Source organism: Pezoporus occidentalis, unplaced genomic scaffold, assembly GCF_034315485.1.
Source record: "Pezoporus occidentalis ecotype Australia unplaced genomic scaffold, CSIRO_AGI_Poc_V1 ctg53, whole genome shotgun sequence".
Classification (NCBI taxonomy): Eukaryota; Metazoa; Chordata; class Aves; order Psittaciformes; family Psittacidae; genus Pezoporus; species Pezoporus occidentalis.
Window position 1 is genome coordinate 707,724 of NW_026915866.1, and position 23,058 is coordinate 730,781.

At 38.9% G+C, this 23,058-nt stretch overlaps 1 protein-coding gene across 10 annotated transcripts in view; it reads right to left on the minus strand.

The window, feature by feature from the left end:
• TMEM131L (transmembrane 131 like) overlaps nt 1-23,058 on the minus strand; it is an 82,434-nt gene that overhangs the window by 24,605 nt on the left and 34,771 nt on the right. For 5 of the 10 annotated variants that reach the window (XR_009968274.1, XM_062637486.1, XM_062637485.1 and 2 more), the window contains 14 exons: nt 22,429-22,500; nt 21,073-21,196; nt 19,902-20,018; nt 17,754-17,864; nt 11,094-11,171; nt 9,068-9,221; nt 7,199-7,257; nt 6,726-6,834; nt 5,686-5,788; nt 4,910-5,063; nt 4,085-4,255; nt 3,718-3,787; nt 1,604-1,721; nt 726-867 (listed from right to left, as the gene is read on the minus strand). Coding sequence is in view for 9 of the 10 variants with exons in the window: in XM_062637486.1 (XP_062493470.1) it covers nt 726-867; nt 1,604-1,721; nt 3,718-3,787; nt 4,085-4,255; nt 4,910-5,063; nt 5,686-5,788; nt 6,726-6,834; nt 7,199-7,257; nt 9,068-9,221; nt 11,094-11,171; nt 17,754-17,864; nt 19,902-20,018; nt 21,073-21,196; nt 22,429-22,500 (1,582 nt within the window). In the remaining variant the exon portion in view is untranslated. Of the gene's footprint in view, nt 1-725; nt 868-1,603; nt 1,722-3,717; nt 3,788-4,084; nt 4,256-4,909; nt 5,064-5,685; nt 5,789-6,725; nt 6,835-7,198; nt 7,258-9,067; nt 9,222-9,505; nt 9,671-11,093; nt 11,172-17,753; nt 17,865-19,901; nt 20,019-21,072; nt 21,197-22,428; nt 22,501-23,058 lie in introns of those variants that run through there. The other 5 variants (XM_062637494.1, XM_062637487.1, XM_062637490.1 and 2 more) reach the window with 4 other exon arrangements.

Sequence of the window (23,058 nt, forward strand, 5' to 3'; positions counted from 1 at the left end):
TTTGATTTATGCAGGCAGATGTGAAGAAAGCTCTTCCACAGAATAAGGTGAAGTTAGTGAGGTGCTACCCTTTCTTACAGAAGTCTGAGTGCAAGCAGGTTATACACATTACTATAATGGCTGATAATTAAAAGGCACAAATAAGAGTATTAAGGTAATTCACAATATGTGCATATGAAAACTATCTCCATATGACTGGCTCTGGCCCAGGCTAGGTTAGTAGTGACCTAAATCTGACAAACAAGAAAGAGGCAACTATCAGTGTGACTGAAAGACACATTATGGATCTCTCAAGCATTGTATCTCTTGCAAATGTTTTACACACTTCTGTTGCATAAGACAGAGGCATGAGGAAGGCTATGCTGTAACCACATGCATCCTTAATGACAATACACCCTATCCCTAGTCCCTTGTTCAATTATGTTACCACACGCATGTAACTTACACAATGATGCAGGGAAAGCTTTGACAACCATCAACAATTGTTAGTTAAGACCTACACTGCTTTACTCCTCTCCTTGTATTAAATACTACAATTACGTAGCTAGAGATCTTCTCAAAGAGCCATAGGTATACAAGTCTGGTGTCTTAAATTAGACTTCAAACACTGATCTGCAAGCAGTATTAAAATGCTAAGTAACACCTAATATTAACTGTAGACAATGCTACTTAAACAAGCTAAACATGCATCAGCTCAGAAAAAGTGCAACAACAACCATCCTCACCATACTGCTTTTAACTGCTGTGGCACTGAAGTTGAGCGTAAGGCCAGGCTCTGTAGTCATCCGTGGCAAGAAAAAGGCAAAGGACTCCTCTTCAGGCTTCTTCTGGTTAATAAAGCGAGATGATCCTAAAATACTTCTCCTGCTTTATTGGAAAAAAATAGAAAGCTTTGTTAATTTTATTTTCTCTTTTCTTTCAAATGAAGAACAAATTATGATTTGCCAGAACCTATAATTACACCACCTAATCTTTCCTTGAAAATATTCTTCACAAAATAAAGTGCATAAAGCTGTAATCTAGTAGTAGAGAGTCAGTGTAACTTATGCGCATCCCTTCAGTCTCCACTTTTACACCTGCAACACAACTGTGGTTTTCACAGCTCTACCTCCTCATTCTAGAAAGGGGGTGGTGCACTGTATCTCCACAAGAGTTTCTCAGTCACAACGACTGCCTCCTTCTCAGCATCCCCAATTTGCAGTACCCATTAAGCCAGGGACTAAAAAACCTTAAAAAGCTATTCAAGGACCCTGATCCTGAAAAGACTCTTACGAGACCTGCTGATGAAAGACTCATGCAACTCCACAAACAATCTGGTAAAACATGCTTTGACTGCTTAAACACTGGGTAGCTATGGTTGTCATAGTAAGAACATTATTTACATTCTAAAGCCCGGCATCTGAAACATTTACTTATGGCTGGCAGTGCCTTGAAATGGCAGCTGGGGGTGTTTCGGGTACTCAAACTCCCAGTGCTTCAAATTAACAAGTGCAGGAAGGCCAAAAAAAGTTTGTTCTAATTAAGAATACTTCAGAACAGAAATACTCTTTCTTATAAAACTGTACTGGCTTGAATTAAGAACTGCAACAGATTCTGTACAGACCTGCAGGCTTCCCCACGTCTTATTTTTTGCCATCTTTCATAAAGTTCACTTGCAAGCTCAGAATCCACATCCCAGGCAGAACGGTCCAAAGAGAGACTCTTCTGCCAAAGCAGATTTGCTAAAACGATAACAGATTTTTTGTATTTTACAGAGGTAACATTTGCTCCTTCCATCAATCTACTTCTGAACACGAGTAATCGGCATCTGCAAAGGGTCCTGACACAAAAATAAAGCAAGCAACCCACTTTTTCCCTTCAAAACAAGCATATGTGCATGTGAGGGTATATACATGTGAGCGTATACATATTACTGTATAAATCTTCTTTGCTTAAGGTATCTGCAAAACACAGTAATTCTATATGCAAACAAAAGTACGGGTATAGCACTGGCTTTGTACGCTCCAGTGAGCCCTTTTTACTGTAGCTATTTCTAACGTATGCCATTGAAAAGTCATTATGTTATCAGTGGTCTTTAAACAGAACTCTGCTGATGCCAATAAAGCATCAAGATCATACACTATTTTCTACATAGTGGTACAAAATTATAACATCACAGCACAGCAGGGAGCAAAACAAATCCCACAGTTTGGCAGAAATGATGTTTATATGTCAGCTTCTCTTTTTGAGGTGCTGATAATTTTCTCAAATTCTTCTAAAGATAAAATTGCAAGGCTTCACATCACTCTTAAAGATTAATGCCTCTTAGAAAGTCAAGCATTTTCACATAGCAGAATACAGTTAGAAAAGCAAACTTCTTTGAAAAGAAAAGAAAAATGGCTTATTTTAAAAATGCATCTACTTTACTTTACAATCCTTAGGGTTTAAAGTAACCAACTGAGATTGATGATGACTGGAATAATCCAGCTACAACTTCTTTAGGTCAGTATTTTCAGGCTTTTGCATTAGACTTTTTTTATTTAACAAATACTATACTAGTATCCTGTGTTAGAAGGCAGAATACCTGTACATAAAGATCTGATTATGTTCAGATAATCAGATGTGAATGGAATATAAACAATAAGGACTCACTTTTATCAGAAAAATTTCTTTCTAAAGATTAAAAAACAAAACAAAACCAAACAAAAAGCAAACACTTGCTTCCAAGATCTGTACCTAAATGTGCATATGTATCAGTAATTCTTCAAGCCATATGTTACCATTCGTCACCTCAATTCTTTTTACATTTGACTAACTACTACTGCCTTCTTCATACAAAATACACTGCAGGAAAGCGCCATCTTGAGAACATGTTTGGGAGAGTATTCAATTTAGCATTTCTTTAAAGGGTACCATGGTACCATTTACTTTTAATGGGTACCTATGTTGCCACTACTGGAATTCTTTACTGAGCAGAGATTAAAAAAACACTATTGATAATCACTTTTCATCAGATTCAACATTCTCCACGAAGTTATGTCCATGTAATACCCAACACTATTTTGGTAAATGCCAGCCAGGTACTTAGAACAGCTCCCAGCATTACAGTATCTGGAGATGGATTCCTCAGTTCCAGAAAGAATGAGACCCTTTCTTTCTATTTCACATGATACAGCATTAAGGATGCTATTTAAATGAGCCTGATAAACGGTGTTTTGCAGAAATCTAGGACATTATTTCTGTAAGAAACAGGTGAAGAGAAGGCCTTCAAATTTAACTATGGCTAAAGGCAGGATATTGGTCAACATTTGTTTTCTGTTTCAAAGACTTCCCAGGATCTGGACCCAGATTATACACATTGCCTAACACTTTGAGCTAGTTGGCAGCTTTATCATTCTACCACAACATCTCCAGAGAACATGCATATGAAGAAAGAAAGGCGCAGTACACCACCAATTGCATCAGTCTTAAACATTAAGTCCAAAATAATGTTTCAAGACAGAACAATAGCTTAGCACGTCCTATGGAATTAGAGGTCTGAAATACTGCACAATGTACTCAGAGCGGGTTACTCAAAGCCATTTACATGCTCCCAGAAAAATGAATATTTTTAAAAGACATAAAACTAAGTACTCACATTAACAATCTCAATATTCTCAATACAAGTCCTGCTACATAAAATGGATTTTCTACAATGAAAATACTAGCAGATGCAAAAAATCCCCAAGACAAGCCTACCTGAATCAGACTTTCCCAAGTAACACTGAATATCACAGTGGGCAATCGCTTCAAAATGAAGATCTCCCTGCTGGGAAAACAAAATAAAAACTATAACTGACCACATGGTAAGACAACAAGACAAATTCCAGTTTCTCAGTGCATAATTTAGATGAGTCAAGAGAATTAAGGGTGTCTAGAGGACTGTAATTCCATCACTGTTCAACTCTGGGGGCTTAACTTCTCAAGCTACAGAATGGTTTCACAGAATGGTCTGGTTCCAAGTTTTTCTGTCAGGACTAAGGGCCAGATTTCTGGCCTAAGAAAGAGGCTGCTGCATTTTGGTTTGCAGGGCATAATAATCATACAACACAACTGAATATGGTACCTTGGACACAGTCGAATATATCTGCAGAGGTATTTCAAACATTATTCCCACATTTGTGGCCAAACAAATACTAGAGAGCACATTTGTTACAGTGTCTTTCACACTGAGCTTCAAAGAAAATACGTTCCAGCAGCCTGGAGGCAGAGTCAAAGGTTCGGCAAAGTTCAGAATCTAGAAAGAATTAAATGACAAGTGAATTAAAACTGGTACAGTATTTTTGGTGCAAGTGGTACCTTGAAGAATGTAAACTTTCTCTTCGTGTTTTTGCTGTTATTACATACACATATGTGCCCATAACTGATCCGTACAGTGCACATATGTAAATCTCCTATCTAAATATACAAAGAGCCAATTAGATGCCTACATCATGTGCTTATTCATAAACCAGATCTGCCTGGTTTGAATCAAGCAATTGCGCGAGTAAATTATTGGCTTTGCCTTCTAAACTTCAAAGCTCATCTATGTAGTAAAGACTTCCATTACAGACTATGAAGAAATGCTGAATCCTATGGAGCACAAACACACATGCAACAATTCTGAGAACAGAGCAATGTTATATAATTTGATGCATCTGTAGCTGCAACTCAAATGAAAGAACAGTTGTTAATGAAACAATGCAAAAACAAGCCGGACAGTGAATAATGCCTGTTGAGAGAGTAAGCTCTTCAGAACCTAACATTTATGGCCATACAAATACCTTTATTTTTAACTGATTTCAACCAGCTCTGAGAACACAGAGTTCTTCAAAGGATCTATTTTGTATGTTGAAGGACTGTATCCCTAAATCAAAGACAAAACAATATTTGAAGCAGAAAAAAAGCTTACCTTTAAAACGTTTTTTGTTTCTCTGGCTATGAAGACTTCTGTCAGTTCAATGCTGAAGTCAAAATTGTTTGTAAACCATATGGACCAAAATCCTGAAGTATTATGATGTGGTTCTATATGAAACAATGCTGCAGAAGGATCTACATCAAAATACCTGTAAGTAAATGAAGAAGAAAAATAAATACATCTGCAACTGTCCTTGAGCACACATAAGAGGTCCACACAAGCATATAACTAGTATTCTTGCATAACGATGCTCCTTTAAGGTTTTAAGGAGAAAGAACAGAATTATTTCCTTTGGAATACTTATATACAATATCAAAGTAAAAATTGACAGGAGCAATGCAAAAGACGTAGGCAGGTTTACACTCTTCCTGTGCTATATAGTATATCACTACCTACTGCTTTGGAATATGGTAGCTTGGATGAAATTTGTGAAAGAAGAAAAGACTCCATATTTTTTCTATAACTATCCTGGTTCTGAATAACAAACTTCATCACAGACTCTAAGCAACATTTATATGATATGAGCTGCTAAGGCATACCTCTTTATTGGCTCCTGAAATTCTTCTTGGATAAAATACAGAACTACTACTTGAAATGTCACAGCTCTGTTTCGGCTAACGACACAGTAACAATAGCAAGAAGCCTCGTCACTTTTCCTGGAATTGTTCAGTGACAAAACAAGCTAACCTCATCTCTTAAAGTAGGGTACAATATTCTTCTGACAATATCGTGAATGTTAACAAACAAACAAAAATCCATTGTCAACCTACCCTTCCATCACAGGACAAGAAAGACAGGCTTTTAGTGTTGCAGTGCCTTCCAACTGATTACTCTTCTTGTCACCATAACGACTTTCACTGTCACAGGATGCAGCTGGGCAAAGAACAGACAACAGGAGAATACAACATCAGCCAGAACAATTTTCACATGAGGGTTTGGAAAAACACTACAAAGGGGAACACTTGTTAGTCCAATTCTAACACAGGTGAACTAAGCATCTAATCACTTATGTCCTGATTTTCAGAGGTTCCACGCTTTGCTTTAAGAAGAATTTACGAATGCTACACACCTTCCAAAAACACACACACAAAAAGGCTGTGAAGAGCAACCCAACCAATTTTAGCCATGTGTCACTGGCTCAGCATTTTTACTTATCAGTGCACATTGCCTCCTTTTAATAAATGAAATACTGTTCTGAAAAAAGCAATCACTTAAAATATAGTCCTTTCTTCTTATTTTCACTCTTTTCTAGGAAAAAGAAGTCCCAGCATTATTATGAAAGCAGCCTGGTTCATAAACATTTAAAGTCAATGCACTGCAGTCTAGTGGTCAGAATAGGAAACAGGCCGGAGTCAGGAGTGCCTAAATGTTAATCTTCGCTCTTCCACAAACACGCCTGGTCCCAGGCAAGCCTCATCAATGATCCTGCCAAGAAATGTCATAGAAAATGACCACCCAAGCACAACAGCCTTTAAGAAGATATATTGGAAACAGAAAAATAACCACAAATTATAAAAGGATGTTGAAAAAGCATATTCAGTAATTATGCTTACTGAAAATCAGCTAACATTTTAGCAAATGCTTTCTTCCCTTTTTTGTAATATGTATAGCTTAGAACCTTCAATCAGCAAAAGAGAAAGCATATATACACCAAAATGGTGGAAATGGTTTGAAGAAAGAGTTCAGGCTCCCTCTCAAAAAAATCCAAGCAAGTTGATTTTGAGATCTTTCAGGGTCTCTTATCTGATGAAATAAAAAGCTACCCTTTTACAATAAAATCCTGTTTAATCATATTATAAGTACACTGTACCTTTACAAGAAATAGAGGCAACTTTTGTAAAGTTAGTAGATGATGAAGATAGCAGTACTGGCTCAAACTGCACAGGTGACATTTCTTTTTGTGACAACTGCCGTATTTCCTGCATGAAGACAAGACACAATAATCCTTCTAGAAGTACTAGCATTATTAGCGCTGCTCCGGTATTAGTGTATCTTCTTGTCAAATTTGCAGGCTAATATCTGCCATTTTCTCACATCTTTTAAATGAACCCATGGATTTTTATTCAAGTTAACAACTCTTATGTCTCTTAACAAAACCCATCACTGAACTACACATCATCATCGAAAAGACCTATTAGATATCTGGGCACCTTTAAAAATATAGAGGCATGACATTTGCTACCAGGAAAATCAATCTGCTATTACAGAGTAAACCAGTGGCCTAATTAATTCCCCAATCAAATTTAAAACCCTAAAATACGACTTCCTTATTCTCACAATTACCTGTATATGTACAAGGCTGCTCCCAGAATGCATGACGTATACATCTACTGAGGAATCACCTGTCCAAAAGAATGAACACTGATGTAAGTTGACCAAGGACAGAAGCACTCTTGCTTTGTCAGATACTCATATGAGAAGCAATCCCAATTTAAGTATAAGAATCTTTGTGCAACAGCTACCCTTGTAAAAAGGAGGAACTATTCACATCTCGAGCTGGCAATCATTTCATAAAGGAGTAAAAATCCACCCAAGCATTTTGGCCATAAATATGAAGGCAAACATCAAAAACATGCAAAGGACCAAAAGAAGAGCAGAGGGACAGAACAAGAGGTGACTATTATACCAGGATGGTCATCATACTTCCATGATGGAAGACACCTGAGCTTTTACCCTTGCTTATGCTTTAATTACATTAGTAGATGCAGGCTGACATAAAAAGACATTCTCCCAATTCATTAGGCACAATTTCTAATAATCAGTGTGATTTGCTCAGCTGCTTGAAAGGAACACTACAGGTGCCAGCTTCCAAAAGGGAAGCTGATTCAAGATACTGACTTTGAATGAGCAGATGGTCCACATACCCACAGCTGCTTAAAGCACATACTCTTCAATCTTTCCAGGTGGCTAGTTCCCCTGTGCAGACCTTGCCTATCTGCTGTCCCGCTCTAAGTGCTAACACACATGCTGTACATGGAGACTAACACAGCACCGTATTCCCTTTTGCCAGATCTTTCTCTCAAGACCACATCTCATTTAACTATAAAAATCAAAGGCAAGCAAGCACTGCTGTCTGATATGGTAAAGCACCATATCAAATGGAGCAAGACCTGGAACTTCCCACTGACAGCAAGTCCAAGGGCTAGACCAAACTCTAACGTAGTGAGGACTTACAATTGCATTCTATTTAATAAAAAACAGTCTTAAGAGCATACTTCTATTATTTAACCATCAAAAGTGTTAACAGTAAGCACCCTTGACACAACAGATGTGAATAATTCTCTGCCAGCATCAGAACAAATGTATGCCCACAACTCAGCAAAACAAAGCACTGGCATCTCACTGGCAGGGAAACTAGGTTTACAGAGGGTTTTTCAGTTTCCACTCTATGTAAATATCACATCTCAGAACAGGCACAGGAAAAAAAGCATATATTGTTTTGTGACTAGATCTTAAACAGAACTTCTCAAAAGAAAACAGATCATGTTCTCTTTTCACTAGTATGTTAAAAAAATATTATTTTAATATGGATTCCTAAGCAATTCCTTCTTCTTTAATCAGAAAGTAAAACTGGCAGAAATGTCTAAAAGAAACTATTCAGACAGACTGCAAAGCTCCGTATGTAATGTAAAATCCCCTGGATTTAAAGGATTTGCTCACCCAAATGATGTAGCATAAAAAATCTGCAAGGAGTTGATTGTTTTGCCTGTGGAATTCTAGCTTACAGGAACAAATAATGCGCACATCTGTATTACCTCACTACCCTACTTTCCACAACAGCTACTATTCCCAGTGCTGTACAAACCATTCTGCCTTCACAGTTATATTATGGTTTATTTAATTAATGTGAAACCAGAAATGCAGCTGTAGAAATCAAAGGACCATGACATTTTCCCATACTATGAGGGACTAAAGAATGAAACAGAAGTAGTTTACAACTTTACAATCATTACCTTCGTAAAGAGCACTGTGCTCACAGTAACTGCCTTAAACAAACTAGCTGACAAGCTGTGTTTAACTGTTAACACTTAGCTTTTTCCCTTACTTGCACAATTTGGCTGCCACTGAATTTGACTAAATTTAGCACATCAAATTACAACTTATGTATAAAACCAAGTTTTATTACAATTAACAGTCATATTTAGGACTTACCCAAGGTCTTCGTATTTTCCATTGCTACATAAACTACAAAAAGATTCTCCAGTAAGTATTGTCTGTGGTCCACAAAATCTTGTTGGGCATTTTCCATTCTTACCGTTAAGCTCATTTCTAGCAGCACTGGGTCATCAGACATAAAACAGCAACTCTGGAGCGAGACAAGGGGATATGGTGTGTATGTGGTGTGAGAGGAAAAAATTAGTACAGTAAGGTATTTTTAGAAGTTAATCAAAGGTATTAGCTAAAAGAGAAGGCTACCAGCACTTTGGCGCTGGCAAAACAGGAGTAATTAGGACCTCAGCTAAAATCTCAGCAGAAACCAAAGACAGTGTGGGTACAAGCAGCACAGCAGAAACAAAGACGAAAAACAACTGAAAAGGACACTGAACCTTTAAAGAATACAAATTTATTAACTGTCTTAGTCAGTCTCACCTCAGGGACTGCAAAACAGTTTCCTTTGTTAAATCCTCTGCCTTCAATAAAATGTGCCATAAACAGACTGATGCATGTGTCTTAATGGTAGGAAGACAGCTCATGTTCACTGGTCTGTTTATAGTTAATTTTTCCAAATCCTGTGTTTTTTGTCTCCATTTCTCACTGAAGTAATTTTAAAAAAACAAACATACATGTACAATTCTTAATAGAAAACACTGTCGTCTGGCTAGAATACTTCAGATAAACACAAATAGGATCTTAACTGCCTTCCCTAACTAGTGGCTGCTGTTAAGACAGCTGAGTCTCAGCAACTACAAAGACACAGACACCATTTCACAAAAAATTCACGCCAACAATGAGAAACAAAACTAGATAATCAACAGTGAATAACATAAATTGGTCCTGCATCACACCATGAAGGTCGTTAGGCTTCAATGCCCCACCAAGAGGACTAGTTTGCTCGGGAGGAAGAGGAGAAAACCACTCCTGGCATGCAAAGTGCTCTCATGAAGTGGTAGCAACACACCTTCAGCTAATCTGAAGTGTCACAAGGAGGTACAGTGGGAGTAGGGAAGAGTCTTTGGGAATGGAATGCCAGTCCACTGCTCAAACAGCATCAAAGAAACCATTGCACATGAAATGGCTGTCAGGAGCAGGAGAGGAGGCCACTGTGGAAACTGAAGCACAGGGATACTGTGCCCCTGGAAAGCTCACACCAAAGAGCAAGCAGCTGCACTACATGCAATCTCAAAAGTTCAGGTGCATCTCAAGCTTAGCGTTATTCACCAATGTAATGCAAGAATCAAACATGCGAGTAAAACAGCACAGGGTCACTGTGACATGTAACATACAGGAATACAGCTATAGAGTCCAGGCCTTGTCACACTTGATGGAAGATGCTTCAGACCACAGCACAAGCCTATCTATCTGATCCAACTACCCCATTAAATACCATTAGCACTGTGAACCAATACCCATTTACTGTGCAAGGACATTTAAGGAGAGAAGGGAAGAGGAGAATCAGATAGCACTGCCCAGGAGGATAGAGAGACCTACTGTCCTGAATGCTCAGAGGTTTTGGAGGGGGCTTTTCTGCTAGCAAGCTCACCCCTCCTCAGCTCTGCCCAATGCCAAAGCCACCTTCAAAGCCTCTTGAGCACAGAGCCCAGACTTTAGCTTCCCAGCTCACTGATTTCTTGTCAGTGTGAATCAGAAACTTGTGAAATGCTTCTGGAGAAAGGGAATTACAGGCATCTAATCACTTACGTACCTCATAGAAGTAATATAATATCTACACATTAAAACACTTAGCCTGCTGGTTTGGACTTGAGGGAGGGGGGGCATGGAGATATTTGATGTCTTTTTCCAACTCCCTTCTTCTAAAGGTTATAGCGTAATGTATGTGACATTTCATGTATACCACAGGGTACAGTTTTATAAAGGCATAGGTAAAAGCACAGTTTCCCTTTAAACTAAGACACTGGATATTGCATTGTTGCTAAAACTTTTAGAGCTGTGGAAAGTACCCCTCTAAACTTCAACTGAAGTAAGACTTAAATAGGTATAAAATTATAATAAAACACACCTTAACTTGCTGATATGCATCATTAGGTAAACTGCATTCAAGGTGAACACGTAAGAGACTGGCATTCGTAGTTTCTGCCTGTAAGAAAGGAAAGTGAAGAAAACATCAAACATCTGATTCAAACGTGCTTCAGATCCGATTCACACACCACAATTTATAAGGATAACAGGACTGTTTCCACATATGCATGACACAGAAATGTAAGAAAATTTAAAAAAATAAATACAGTTGCTGTATACAGTAGGTGAAAAATCAATCTCCAATTCTCAGGAACTCTGTCAATACCTGCTTACTCATCAAACTATTATTCTACATGAATATTAAATATTTATACAGAACGAACATGAGCAATGCTTATAAACTTTCATGTTTCAATAAACTGTATTCAAGAGAGCCTTTTCTGTGTAGTATAAAAGCTTCTTTCCTTGTTTTCTGTGTATTTTTGTTGCCGATTAGATACTACAAAGAACATAGTGCTTCTTGGCCACGGTCTGATACACAGGCTTCATGCCAAAATGGACAGACAGAAAATACTTGTTTTGCCTTTTTGTTCATTTGGAAAGGGAAAAGAGAAGACAACACTGATTGTGCCAGCTTGTAAAGCACTCATAAATCTAATGGGGCAACAGCACCAACAAAGCCCAGTATAGTTCATGAAAGCTCTTTGGAAATCTTTGGGCTGCCAAATTAGTTGCACAAACTTCTCAGTCAGAATATCTTGATACTAAATTAAAAACAAAAATAAATTAGAATGCCCGACCTGTCACTCTATCAGAGCCTTAATTACAGCAAAACTAACTAGTGATTTTGAGACTTACATGGAACTCCCCCCAGTTTCTCTTGCAATACTTAACTAAATATCTGAGTGGGGTATCTGCAGGTTCAACTTTCTGCACATGTCAATGCAATTGACTTTAAAGAATGTCTATAATGCTAATTATTGACAATGTCAATATTATATTATTTATAATAATTATCATTATGTATTATTATCTATTTATAGCAATTATCATTACTATATATTATGTCAATATTACATTATGTCTACATAATGTCAATAATGCTGAAAAGCTAAACTGTGAATGAAAGTTTTTTTCAGTATCCAGCGCCCTATTCTGCATCTCCCTGGGACAGGCAGAAGGGGGCAGGGTGCACCTGAGCAGAAAGTAGATTTACCACATGCTGGCGTTTCATGGGGTCCAGTTTTACACAAGCACAGTCAAAAGAAAGCCAATATACAGACATTCTGCATTCTCAATTCAAACAAATTTCATACCAAAATGACTGGGACTTCACACAAGAGGGCGATGTAACCTCTGCAAAGGTGGAGATCCACCTCCCAAACCCTGTCCCCATCGCAGCTCTTAGGGGAACACGAACGTCTGCCACCCTTCTTTTTGACAAATGCTTTTGTCCTCATCAAGAGCAGAAATAAAACCCCATTCCATTCCAAAACATGCACCACTTCCTAATCTCTCACAGCCATGACTGCTAGTGTAGTTTTAATGAGGCAGTAAGACTACACAGAGAGCAATTTTGGGGCTGCTTTTCTGGTCAGATAAACCTTGATGCTTAGGCTTCCTTTCTCAGTTCTTGAGAGAACAATACCACCTTCCCGGTCCTACATAAGGAGTTGTTAGTCTTTAATTCAATACTATTGTAGTTTAAAGAAGTTTGAGACTGCATACCCCTATTAAAAAAGCTAACTCATTTTTCCAAACTTTTTTTTTTTTTTCAGTTTTGCCATGGCATACATCTAACATGAAAAACTGCTGTCACCTTAAAATTGAAGCTGCTAATGTACCACACAGAGATGAAAAAAATGCAGTTGGGGTGTATTTGATGTTGATCTGTTTTCTGCACAATTGACACACACACAAACACACACACTCCCCCCCCCCCCCAACCCGAGAAGCTATCTTCAGAAAAGGAAAAGGGTTTTCATTTATCTAAGGCAGACAACAGATGCATAACTGTCATGCCCACTATCTTACAGCACTGGTAGGACAGCTGTGTTAGCCATAAAGCGAAGATAAAGCATCTGTGAAGAAAACACTGTCAGAGGCTGAGTTTCCAAGACAAACCCAGGACCATGTCCACATCTCCCAGCAGCACAAGCACTCCGTTTACACTGTAAATATCACTGCCTATGAATCAGAGCAGGGACCTGAGTTATGCAGCATATGTTTGCACCAGAGAACTGCAATAGAGAGGCACGGCACAAGGGAAAAGTCAGAGAGAGTGCTGCAAAGCACTACAACCACTGCCACATCATTACCTGGTGCCTCTATTTTGTATATGCAGGCATATATACTTGCGCATACACACACTCTCAGGACACACAAATCCTATGTGCACTGAATAGAGAAGTCTGATAGAAGCCACACAAACTAAATTCTTGCCAGTTTTGGCAAGTTCTTACACTTTAAATTTAAAGAAACAGAGGCCTCTGTCAAAAAAAAAAAACCACCCTGAAAACCTGAACCATGTGATCTGCAAGGAGCTCCACTCTCCTGGCAAAGGTCTAGGATTCCCACTGGGGGACACTACAGTAGGCAATTACTTAGGAAATAATTCATACTCCAAAAGAGAGACAAAGCACCCACAGGACAGCTGGCACGGGCCAGCTCAAAAGCCACCAAACAACCACAGACCCAGAGTCACTTCTAGGGAAAGAATTCTGTCTTACGTGCCTGTCAATGGCTCTAAACAAGATTTTCACAAAGATGCTCCTGCACCACAATTGGGACTGTAGAGTCCAAACCACTTCCTGGAGTTTGGCTACAGGATAATCAAAAACGAGCAAGCACTGAACAAGCCCCCCCTTCTTCCTGCAGGCTGATACTTCAGAGTTTCTGTCCTGGACTAGCCCTGGCCCTAAAGAGCTTTTTCCGCTCTGAACGGTGTTAATTAACTGTCCCTGTAATAATGATTCAGCAGGGTTTCATCAGTTTTTTGCAGGCAGTTATCAGGTTGGCACACCAAGAAAACTCTACTGTCCAACTACCTTCCTTCTCCACACCCAAGCACCACACTTGCACGTATTTGCTTCTCTGATCTTCTGTCTACTGGCACAAAACACAGCTTAAAGTCTTGGATTCCTGCCAGTATTTGCAACATTACATTGGTTCATAAAGTCTGAACTCCTCTGGGAAGTCAGCAAAGTGATGCCTGTGTCTCCTACGATAAGATGCTCCACCTTGCAGGTCACTCCTCCATTGATATTTCCAGTGTGTTTGTACAGCATTTTGAACATAAAGAGGCACTGATGTAGCTGCCCTGTCAGTGCCATCCAAATATTAAACAATGCCAAAACCCAGACAAGTGGAGCAAAGACTACATCCAGAAGTTGGATAAAAAAAAGATGACCTATATGTGCTCCACCATCTGTTACTGCTTAGTGGTAACTAGCCGCTGCTGACTGGCCACGTGGACATACTTTGAATTCACAGTGTTGGGAGACAGGTCTTCTTTCCTCCCGACTGAGTGAGCCAGGAGCCCAGAAGTCCTGGGATCCAGGACCACAGCCAGAGCATGCTCATCCTGAACCGTTCGGAAGCTGAAACTTTGAAAATAATAACAGAAAGAGAGTGAAATTCAACAGCAGAGAAGGCAACTTTGTCTTTCTTTTTCTTTCCTTATTAATCTCAGAGTTTCTGCTAAAAAACCCTGGGGGAATGATGAAGAAAAAAGAAAAGCCTGTGCACCTTTGTCTACTAAAGGATAAAAACAAGCCACAAAATCAATAGGCATTTATTTTCCACAAAAAATTACAAACATAAACTGTATTTCCAATGGAAATACTACTACAGAGGTAAACTTTCCTCTATAATTCCCACAGATACATCATATTTCAATATAAATGCTCTGTAGAGACAAAATTTCATCCCTATCCCTATGTACAGTTCTGGCCAATCACCTTGAAAAGAAGTTTTACAAATTGGAGAAGCTGCAGAAACAGTTTGTCAATTTGGTTAAGAAATGGACAGCCCATCACTGAAGAAGATACTACAGAGCATAGAATGTTCAGCTTGGTAAGGTAAATATGCAATGACTCCTACAAATGCTCCTGGGCTTATACCATGACAGCAGCAGGAGTTATATAAACTAAATGCATATCCTAACAAATATAAACCATCCACAAAGCCGTTTACATTGGAAGTCAGGTGTAGGACTCCAACCATCAAAGGAATAAGAACAAGTATTTGGAGTTATGGTAACAATGCCTCCAGCATTTCTGAGAAGCCACTTTACCAAGCACATGATGGGATTAACTGATGTTACTTTCTTACCAAGGCCTTTATGATCAAGGAAGTCAGCTTAAACAAACCACCTTTAGAACAGTAGACACAGAGGCAAAAAACAGACACACACCATGCAGCACTCAGTAAGTCAGCTTTCTCACAGGTTTCCAAGCAGTAGACTCTGAAGGGAAGGATACCTATGGTGTATCAAACTAGACACTGCTGCCCAAGGTGACAACTCATGCACCCCAAGATGACAAGAGATGTGTAAATGAGGCTTATGCTATCCTGAACTTACAGTGGTATTTTACCTCAGTAAAAATAAACAGGGGAAAGCAAACACACACAGTTAAGTGAGTATGGTTTGTTTCAAATGCTTTTTCACTACAGATCTCCACTGTGTTTAATAGCTTTGTATCTTTAAGTTTTCCCATGTGTAGTCATTCACTCAAACCTCATATACCTCTCTTCTTCACAGCTTCTGAGCCTATAATATAAACTGGACAAATCAGAATCATATCAATTTTTATGGTATCTGGACCAGAATATTAGGAAGGTGAACTGAAGGAGGTACTTCTGGACAGCTGTCTGAAGATAGGCTGAGAGTTGGGGTTGTTCAGCCTGGAGAAAAGAAAGCTCCAGCAAGACCTTACAGCAGCTTTCCAATACTTGAAGGGAGCCTACAAGAAATCTGGAGGACTTTTTACAAGGGCATGTAGTGACAGGACAAGGGGGAATGGCTTTAAACTGACAGAGGGGAAAGTCAGATTAGATATTAGGAAAAATTCTTCCCTGTGAGGCTGGTGAGGCCCTGGCACAGGTTGCCCAGAGAAGCTGTGGCTGCCCCATCCCTGTCAGTGTTCAAGGCCAGGTTGAAGGGGGCTTTGAGTCCAGGTCTATTGGAAGGTGTCCCTTGCCCACGGCAGAGGGGTTGGAACTGGATGAGCTTTAAGGTCCCTTCCAACTCTAACCACTCTATGATTTTTCTAAATGGAACCCAAAGTTGAGCCATTAGGTCCCCTTCAGTATTATGTAGATCTTGTCTACCACCTTGAGCAGAGGAGCTGCTCCCCCTGCTGCAGCACTTCTGTCCAAATGGGTACCTGTGAACTGAAGACGAATTCCTCAATTACAGGAAAATTACACCCAAATAAATGTTCCTCATGATACATTAAGGACAATGTCAAGTGCTTCACAAAACTTCTCTACTCAGGAATTCAGTTAGTACTGTGAAGCAGCAGTCTGCATTCAAACTTCAGACAGTAGCTGACAATACCTCATTGAGCTAGACATGAAGATGCAGAGACACATCATTAACAGCATCCAAGAAAAGCCTTCTTAGTTCTACCTTTTGCACCCCAAATCACAAAACCTGAAGCCTTTTGGCTCCTTTGCAAGAGTTATGTGTACACTCATAAGCAACCTCGCCTGTGTGATTACAACAGAAACTGGTACAAAGGAAAAGAAAGGAAGAGAAGGAAATCATGCATTATCCTCAGGTAGAGGTAAGAGTGACCTAACATATATGCAGCAGACTGAAAAACATTACCTAAGCTGAGAATTTTTCTCAGATACAGAAAACTACATCATGAAAGCAATCAACACAGCTCACATATAGATAGCAGATTAAATTCTGTTACATGCTAAGACATTCTAAATATGTTTTTGAAAAAACTAAATCTGTGCATAATATAAAAGGAAATTTGAAAGATCATTTTTTCCTTATTCACCTGAAAGGCTCTGTATGGCCTTTAAGACTATGAAAATACCTGCAACTGCAGCCAAATGACAGAAATTGTTAAAACTTCTTTCAACTGAAATAGGTACACCTCTTAAATCCACCTTGCTGTATTCTCCAGAGCTCTCTGCTTTAGTCAAGCCGAGGTAAGCAAGCCTGGTTATCTTCAGCACCAATATGAGCAGGAGGGGATACTGCAGCCTGACTCCCACCTCTCATTCTCACCCACACAGTACGTCACACTTTTTAACTGTGGCAAACTGTTGGCACAGCCCTGCTGTGAGCTGGCATGGGGAACAGGCCTGAAGTAAAAAACAAAACAAACCAAAACAGCCCACCTCCCTGCCTTTATAATACAAAGTTTATTTTTTTAAGGACAGATCAATCCTCCAGTCTAGTTCAGAGCAGGGCCTCACAAATAGTTCTGGTGGCACAACTGAGACAACACCACACCACAGGAGCATGAACAAGTAGGAATAGTTTAAATGCCAAAGACTTCCAGAAAACCAGAACACCAGCTGATCACAGTAGCCCTGTATCTCACAACCTCTTTCTTGAAGTCATCACTGATACTTGGACTCTTTGTTACTGTTCCTTGCATCCCAGCAACCTGAGGACAAAACCCTTTCATGCCTAAGAAGGTTTATGTTTCATCTCCATTTGAAATGTATACTGTACCAGTGTGTGTGACGCCCGGATGTTTTGAATGTGTGGAAGCAGTAAGTAGGTGCTTGGTAGCTGCATTCTAGGTTCTTCTGGAGAGGGCATCAGAGTTCCTGTTCCAAAAACCTGGAATTAAAACCAAAATGTTTTAACATTAACATTTAACATAACATATAACATTTTAACATTAACACCTAGTATTTCAGTTATCACGGTAACTTACAAAACTACTTTGCTAATAATAACAATCTTCCCAAGAAACAGATTTGGTTTTCATGTTAGTTCTTTTGAAAGAGAACTTAGATAAGTTCCAATGTGGAAAATAACTGTACACATAAACAGCACTTTAGCATCTTCACCCATTCAGGCACTATTACAAACACAAAACAGAGCGCTTACCAGCATAGCATCAGGTTATCTCAAAAAGAAAGTATCTAAACTCTCTTACTATTCTTTCGGCAATTACAATACATGTGTCACCATTTGGCAGTGCAGCTATTTCTGGGAAAACTTTGTTACCAGTCCCATTTCATATTTAATTCAATGGTCTTGTCTTAAAAAATGGGTAAAATATTTTATTGTTTTAGTTATTAAATTCTACAGTTTTCAGAGCACTATTAAAATTTGCAAGTTGAGTGATTTTGCTGCACTCATATTCTGCTCCACCAAGCTTAGTTTACAACAAGGTGCAAGATAATGGGGAGGGGATAAAATCATTAGAAGTTAAGAACATTACCTTGGAGTTTTTCACTTGTATACAAAGATTTTTATTTTTTTTTTGCTTCTTATAACAGAAAAAACACGTTTTTAAGTGGATAATACAATACATCCTATGTTCGCTGAAGATCTCTGACTACTACATAGAAAATATCAGAACAAAGGGAATAGGTTTCCTTTTTTTTATGGAGGCATTTACAAAGTACATTTTACTATAATGGTACTTCTACTTCACTTGGGTGAATCTTCTGTACATACCCTTGCATAAGTGCATTAGGAACATCACACATATTTCAAGACTTTGGAGCTGTCAAGAGCACCATAACCACTCAAGTTATGCCGTATTTTGAAACTCTTAAACCTAACGCAAGCTGAAATAATAAGCAGCTACTTCTTCTGTTTCAAGTGGCTGGTGAAGCTGCTCATGAAAATCAGTTCATTACTGATTATATCAGTAGTCCAACAAGAGACAAACTGATTTTCTGGTAGCACTGACAACTGCTTCCCCATGACTTACTTGATAAAAGGCTCTCCCTGAGCTGATCAGGCAGGTCAATAATCAAAGGGTTAGGAGTGAGTGCAAGGAGAAGAGAGACATCAGAAAGAAAAGGTCAATCACTCTATAATGCACTCTTCCCCCAACCTTGATGAAAAGTTCCTGCCAAATGTGGCATTTCCTCTAATAAACAGTAGATAAATACAACATATGTATTAAAAAACAAGTATTTCAATTGAGATTGCCTATGTTTCAATTTAAGGAGCTTTGTTTTCCAGCACAGTATCTAAGTATGGGAATGGAATAGCTGGGTGGTTGATTAAAGCTGGCACTGTAAATCACTGAATTCAGAGACAGATTTTTTTAATTTAAAAAATTATTAAAAGCAAAGAATTTGGAGTATAAAATGTCCCTCATAAAAATAAAAAAGCTTAAGACTTGCTTGTATTCAGTGATTAATCAGACAATAGATGGCTTTAATGCACGACCACTACTTTGACTTTCCTGTTTTAAGGGCCTAAACCTCTCACCTTGTGCTACATCCCCAATGTGTTTACATAAAATCCCACAGAGTAGCTGAAAACCACCTAAAGTATTTCCTAAATAGGTTTTTCATGACAAATGCATTCCAGCACAGTGCAGTCTAGACTGTAGTGTTATATGAAGCCAACTAGTAGGACCATGATCTTTTAACTACATATATACAAATACACTTTGTTTTACTACTGCAAATAGCCGCACTAACAGTAGTAATTTTAATCATAGATAGATGTATGAGCGGTCACGAGACTAGCAAGATCTGGTACACAGCACGAATTATAAACACTACCCCACCTGATATGTATCAAGAATTCAATGAACTTTGAAAGTCTGTAAGTTCTAAATGTATGAAAATCACTTTTTAAAACACAAGTAAATCCAAAACTCAAGCTAAAAAGAAGAGTAGTTACCTGATATGAAAGTACTCCATGAGATGAGGTATTTATAAATAATGAGCTTTCTATACTGCCTTCTTCTGTTGGCAGGAAGAGTACTCTGAAAGAGATTTTTCCCATCGTAGGAATCACCTGCAGAGACCACAAAGAAGTTTTCTTGCTCCGTGCCAGTGATCACAACACTCACCATTCAGTCACATGGCCCAACAGACACCTCCACATGTACACTCATGTCTGTAGATCCTATTATGCAAATCTCAGCTCTGAGAAGTTTCTGCTGTCCACATCTCTCAACTCTTACTTCAGAGAAGAACTGAGACCACACACCAACTCGCCATATTATGGCTGGACTTTGTCAGCTCATCAGTCAAGACTCGTTTGTGTTCGAGAAGTTAACCATGCCTTTTTGTGCCTCTGCGTGCATAAAAATTCTTCCCGCATATAGATACCTATTACAAACTGAATCAATTTCCCCCGTGATACACAGTTGAGTGAGTCAAGGCTGAACTGAGGCAACACAATTAGTAACCAAATCGGTCTAACTGAAAGAACAATGACGTTCATGTCTGCACAGTAATACCCATTCAGTCATCGTAAAAGCACAAATCAGTTGAAAGCATAATAAAAACCCTTTGCACATCAGCAGAGGATAAATGTGGGCTACATCAAACTGAGATCACAGCAATTAATTCTTAACATGCATTATATTATTATACACTGTTAAAAAAAAAGTGAAAATAATAGTCTTAGATCATAAGGTAATTATGCTCATAATTGCAATACAAAATGCATAAAACATTTCACTGCAGGTTGTTTTGAGGAACAGGCAAGATCATTCAAAACACTGAGAATTCAAGGCTGTAAAACACCCACATGCCTGTAGATTAATGCATAATGCTGCTTAGAGAAGAATGAGAGTTAAACAGCCTCCTCCTTAACACTGAAAAATTCTTCTTCTCTGTTACTGTAAAACACATTTCCTACTGTAGGTTTTGGATGTCTTTTACCAGTCTAAGGAGAAGTGAGGGGGAAAAAAAAAAAAGCTAACAAAACAGAAAAAAAAACACTTGGAGGTCCTACAAAAAAGCACGAAGAGAAAACACAGCATGAAAAGCTTAGGCCAAAGGAAGCATGAAGGCTTGGCTCTTGGCCATTACATAGTTTCCAAAAGTACATCAACACTCACCCGGCGATGAGCAGGAGACACATGAAACTGTCTAGTAGCTGTAAACACTGAATTCACTACAACTTCTCTATCTCTACTAGGGTTGTAGGCATGCAGCATTTTAGCTCTGGGTAACCCCAGTAATCTACAGAAGGGGGGGGAAAAGAGAAAGAAATTATTCACTTTATAAGCACAGACTATGCACAAAACAGCAACAAACACAAATCATTCTAAAACATACTAATATGCAACAATTTTCTAGTCGTATCTATTCTTTGGAAACATGCCAAACAAATTTTGTCTTTTGTTATCTACAAATAAGCAACACTGGGATGTAAGAGGTGCACTTAGCCAAAACTCATTTCAGTCACCTGGAGTTTAAGAAAACTTACAATGCACAAAGTTTTGAATAAAGAAGTTTGAATAACCAAAGCCTTGTTTTATCAGCTAAAACCACCATTATCTCTAGGCTTCTGCTTTCGTTAATACATCCTATACATTCATTCTGTGCATCCCCTGAAACACTCTTTTAACTCAAAAGGGGACCATGCTTCCTTTGGTTACTGACAGACCAAAGGCTGATTATCATTTAAGAATAATTCTTAAAGTTTTCTTAGAGGAGAACATAAGACCAAACCAAACCAAAAAAATACGCCTTCCAGTATCTGAAGGAGAGCTATAGGGATGCTGGGGAGGGACTCTTCAGTAGGGACTGTAGTGACAGGACAAGGGGTAACGGGTTAAAACTTAAACAGGGGAAGTTTAGATTGGATATAAGGAAGAAGTTCTTTACTGTGAGGCACTGGAATGGGTTGCCCAGGGAAGTTGTGAATGCTCCATCCCTGGCGGTGTTCAAGACAAGGTTGGACAGAGCCTTGGGTGACATGGTTTAGCGTGAGATGTCCCTGCCCATGGCAGGGGGGTTGGAACTTGATGATCTTAAGGTCCTTTCCAACCCTAACTATTCTATGATTCTACCACTATGTTTTGCCTGGGACTTTCTGGATTTTATCTTCAGAAGTTAAAGGAAGCAACAAGCACCCCCCAGGTACTTCCCTAGGAAGGGAGTTTTCCAAGAAATGAACAACCAGCATGCAGAACTGATTGGACATCCACACAGAATCACCTGAAATGTACCCAGAATGTCTGATGGTTCCCTATTCCCTTTTCCTACTTTCAAGAATTACGCTGATTTTCATTTACAAAGTATTGCAAGGCAAGAAACAGAGTTTCAATTCTGTGGCAATTACTTATTATTTTTCTTTCTTTTCAAGAAGACAAGATGTCAGCTAATGCTCTTTACCCAAATGTAGCCCAGTGTAGTTGTCCCTCCCTGCTTTGTTATTAATCAAAATAACAATAATGTAAGATACTTACTGCATTCCAAAATGCAGAACTGACGGGTGAAAATGTAAGGCCTTCCCATTTGGAGGCATCTTTGCTGAGAAGCTGAAAAAAAGGGAAAAGAGGCCACAACTATTATTTAGTGGGTATGATGCTACAACACTGCAGGGAAAGGATAGACTCTGACTCTTTATATTCTAACCATACTCTATTTCCAAATCTTCTCATACATTCCTCTCGCTGCCATAAGACTGACCTTTTAAGGTTTCCATACAACAGCACGTGCTGGAAACATCATGCCAATAAAAGTTCAGTTTAAGAAGTATCCCATTTTAAAGACAATGCTGCCTTGGATAACCTCAGTCATGCTGATACACCTGTTTATGGGGATGCACAGTGAACCACAGAGGGAAAACAACTTCAGAGTCCTGGGGAATGAAAACTACATTGGCAAGGAGCAGACCCCCAGTCTTGTCAATTCAACATTCACACAAGCACTGGTATGAGCACACCCAAGAGATGCAGAGGTAGAGAAGTAAATAGCAGCTTAGGCAAAAGCTGACATCAAGAGAACTGCTTGCTGAACTGTAGCTTTAATGCAAAAGCCAACTCATATGCAAAAGAGAGTTAGAAATAATGTGTAGCACACACACCATCATCTTT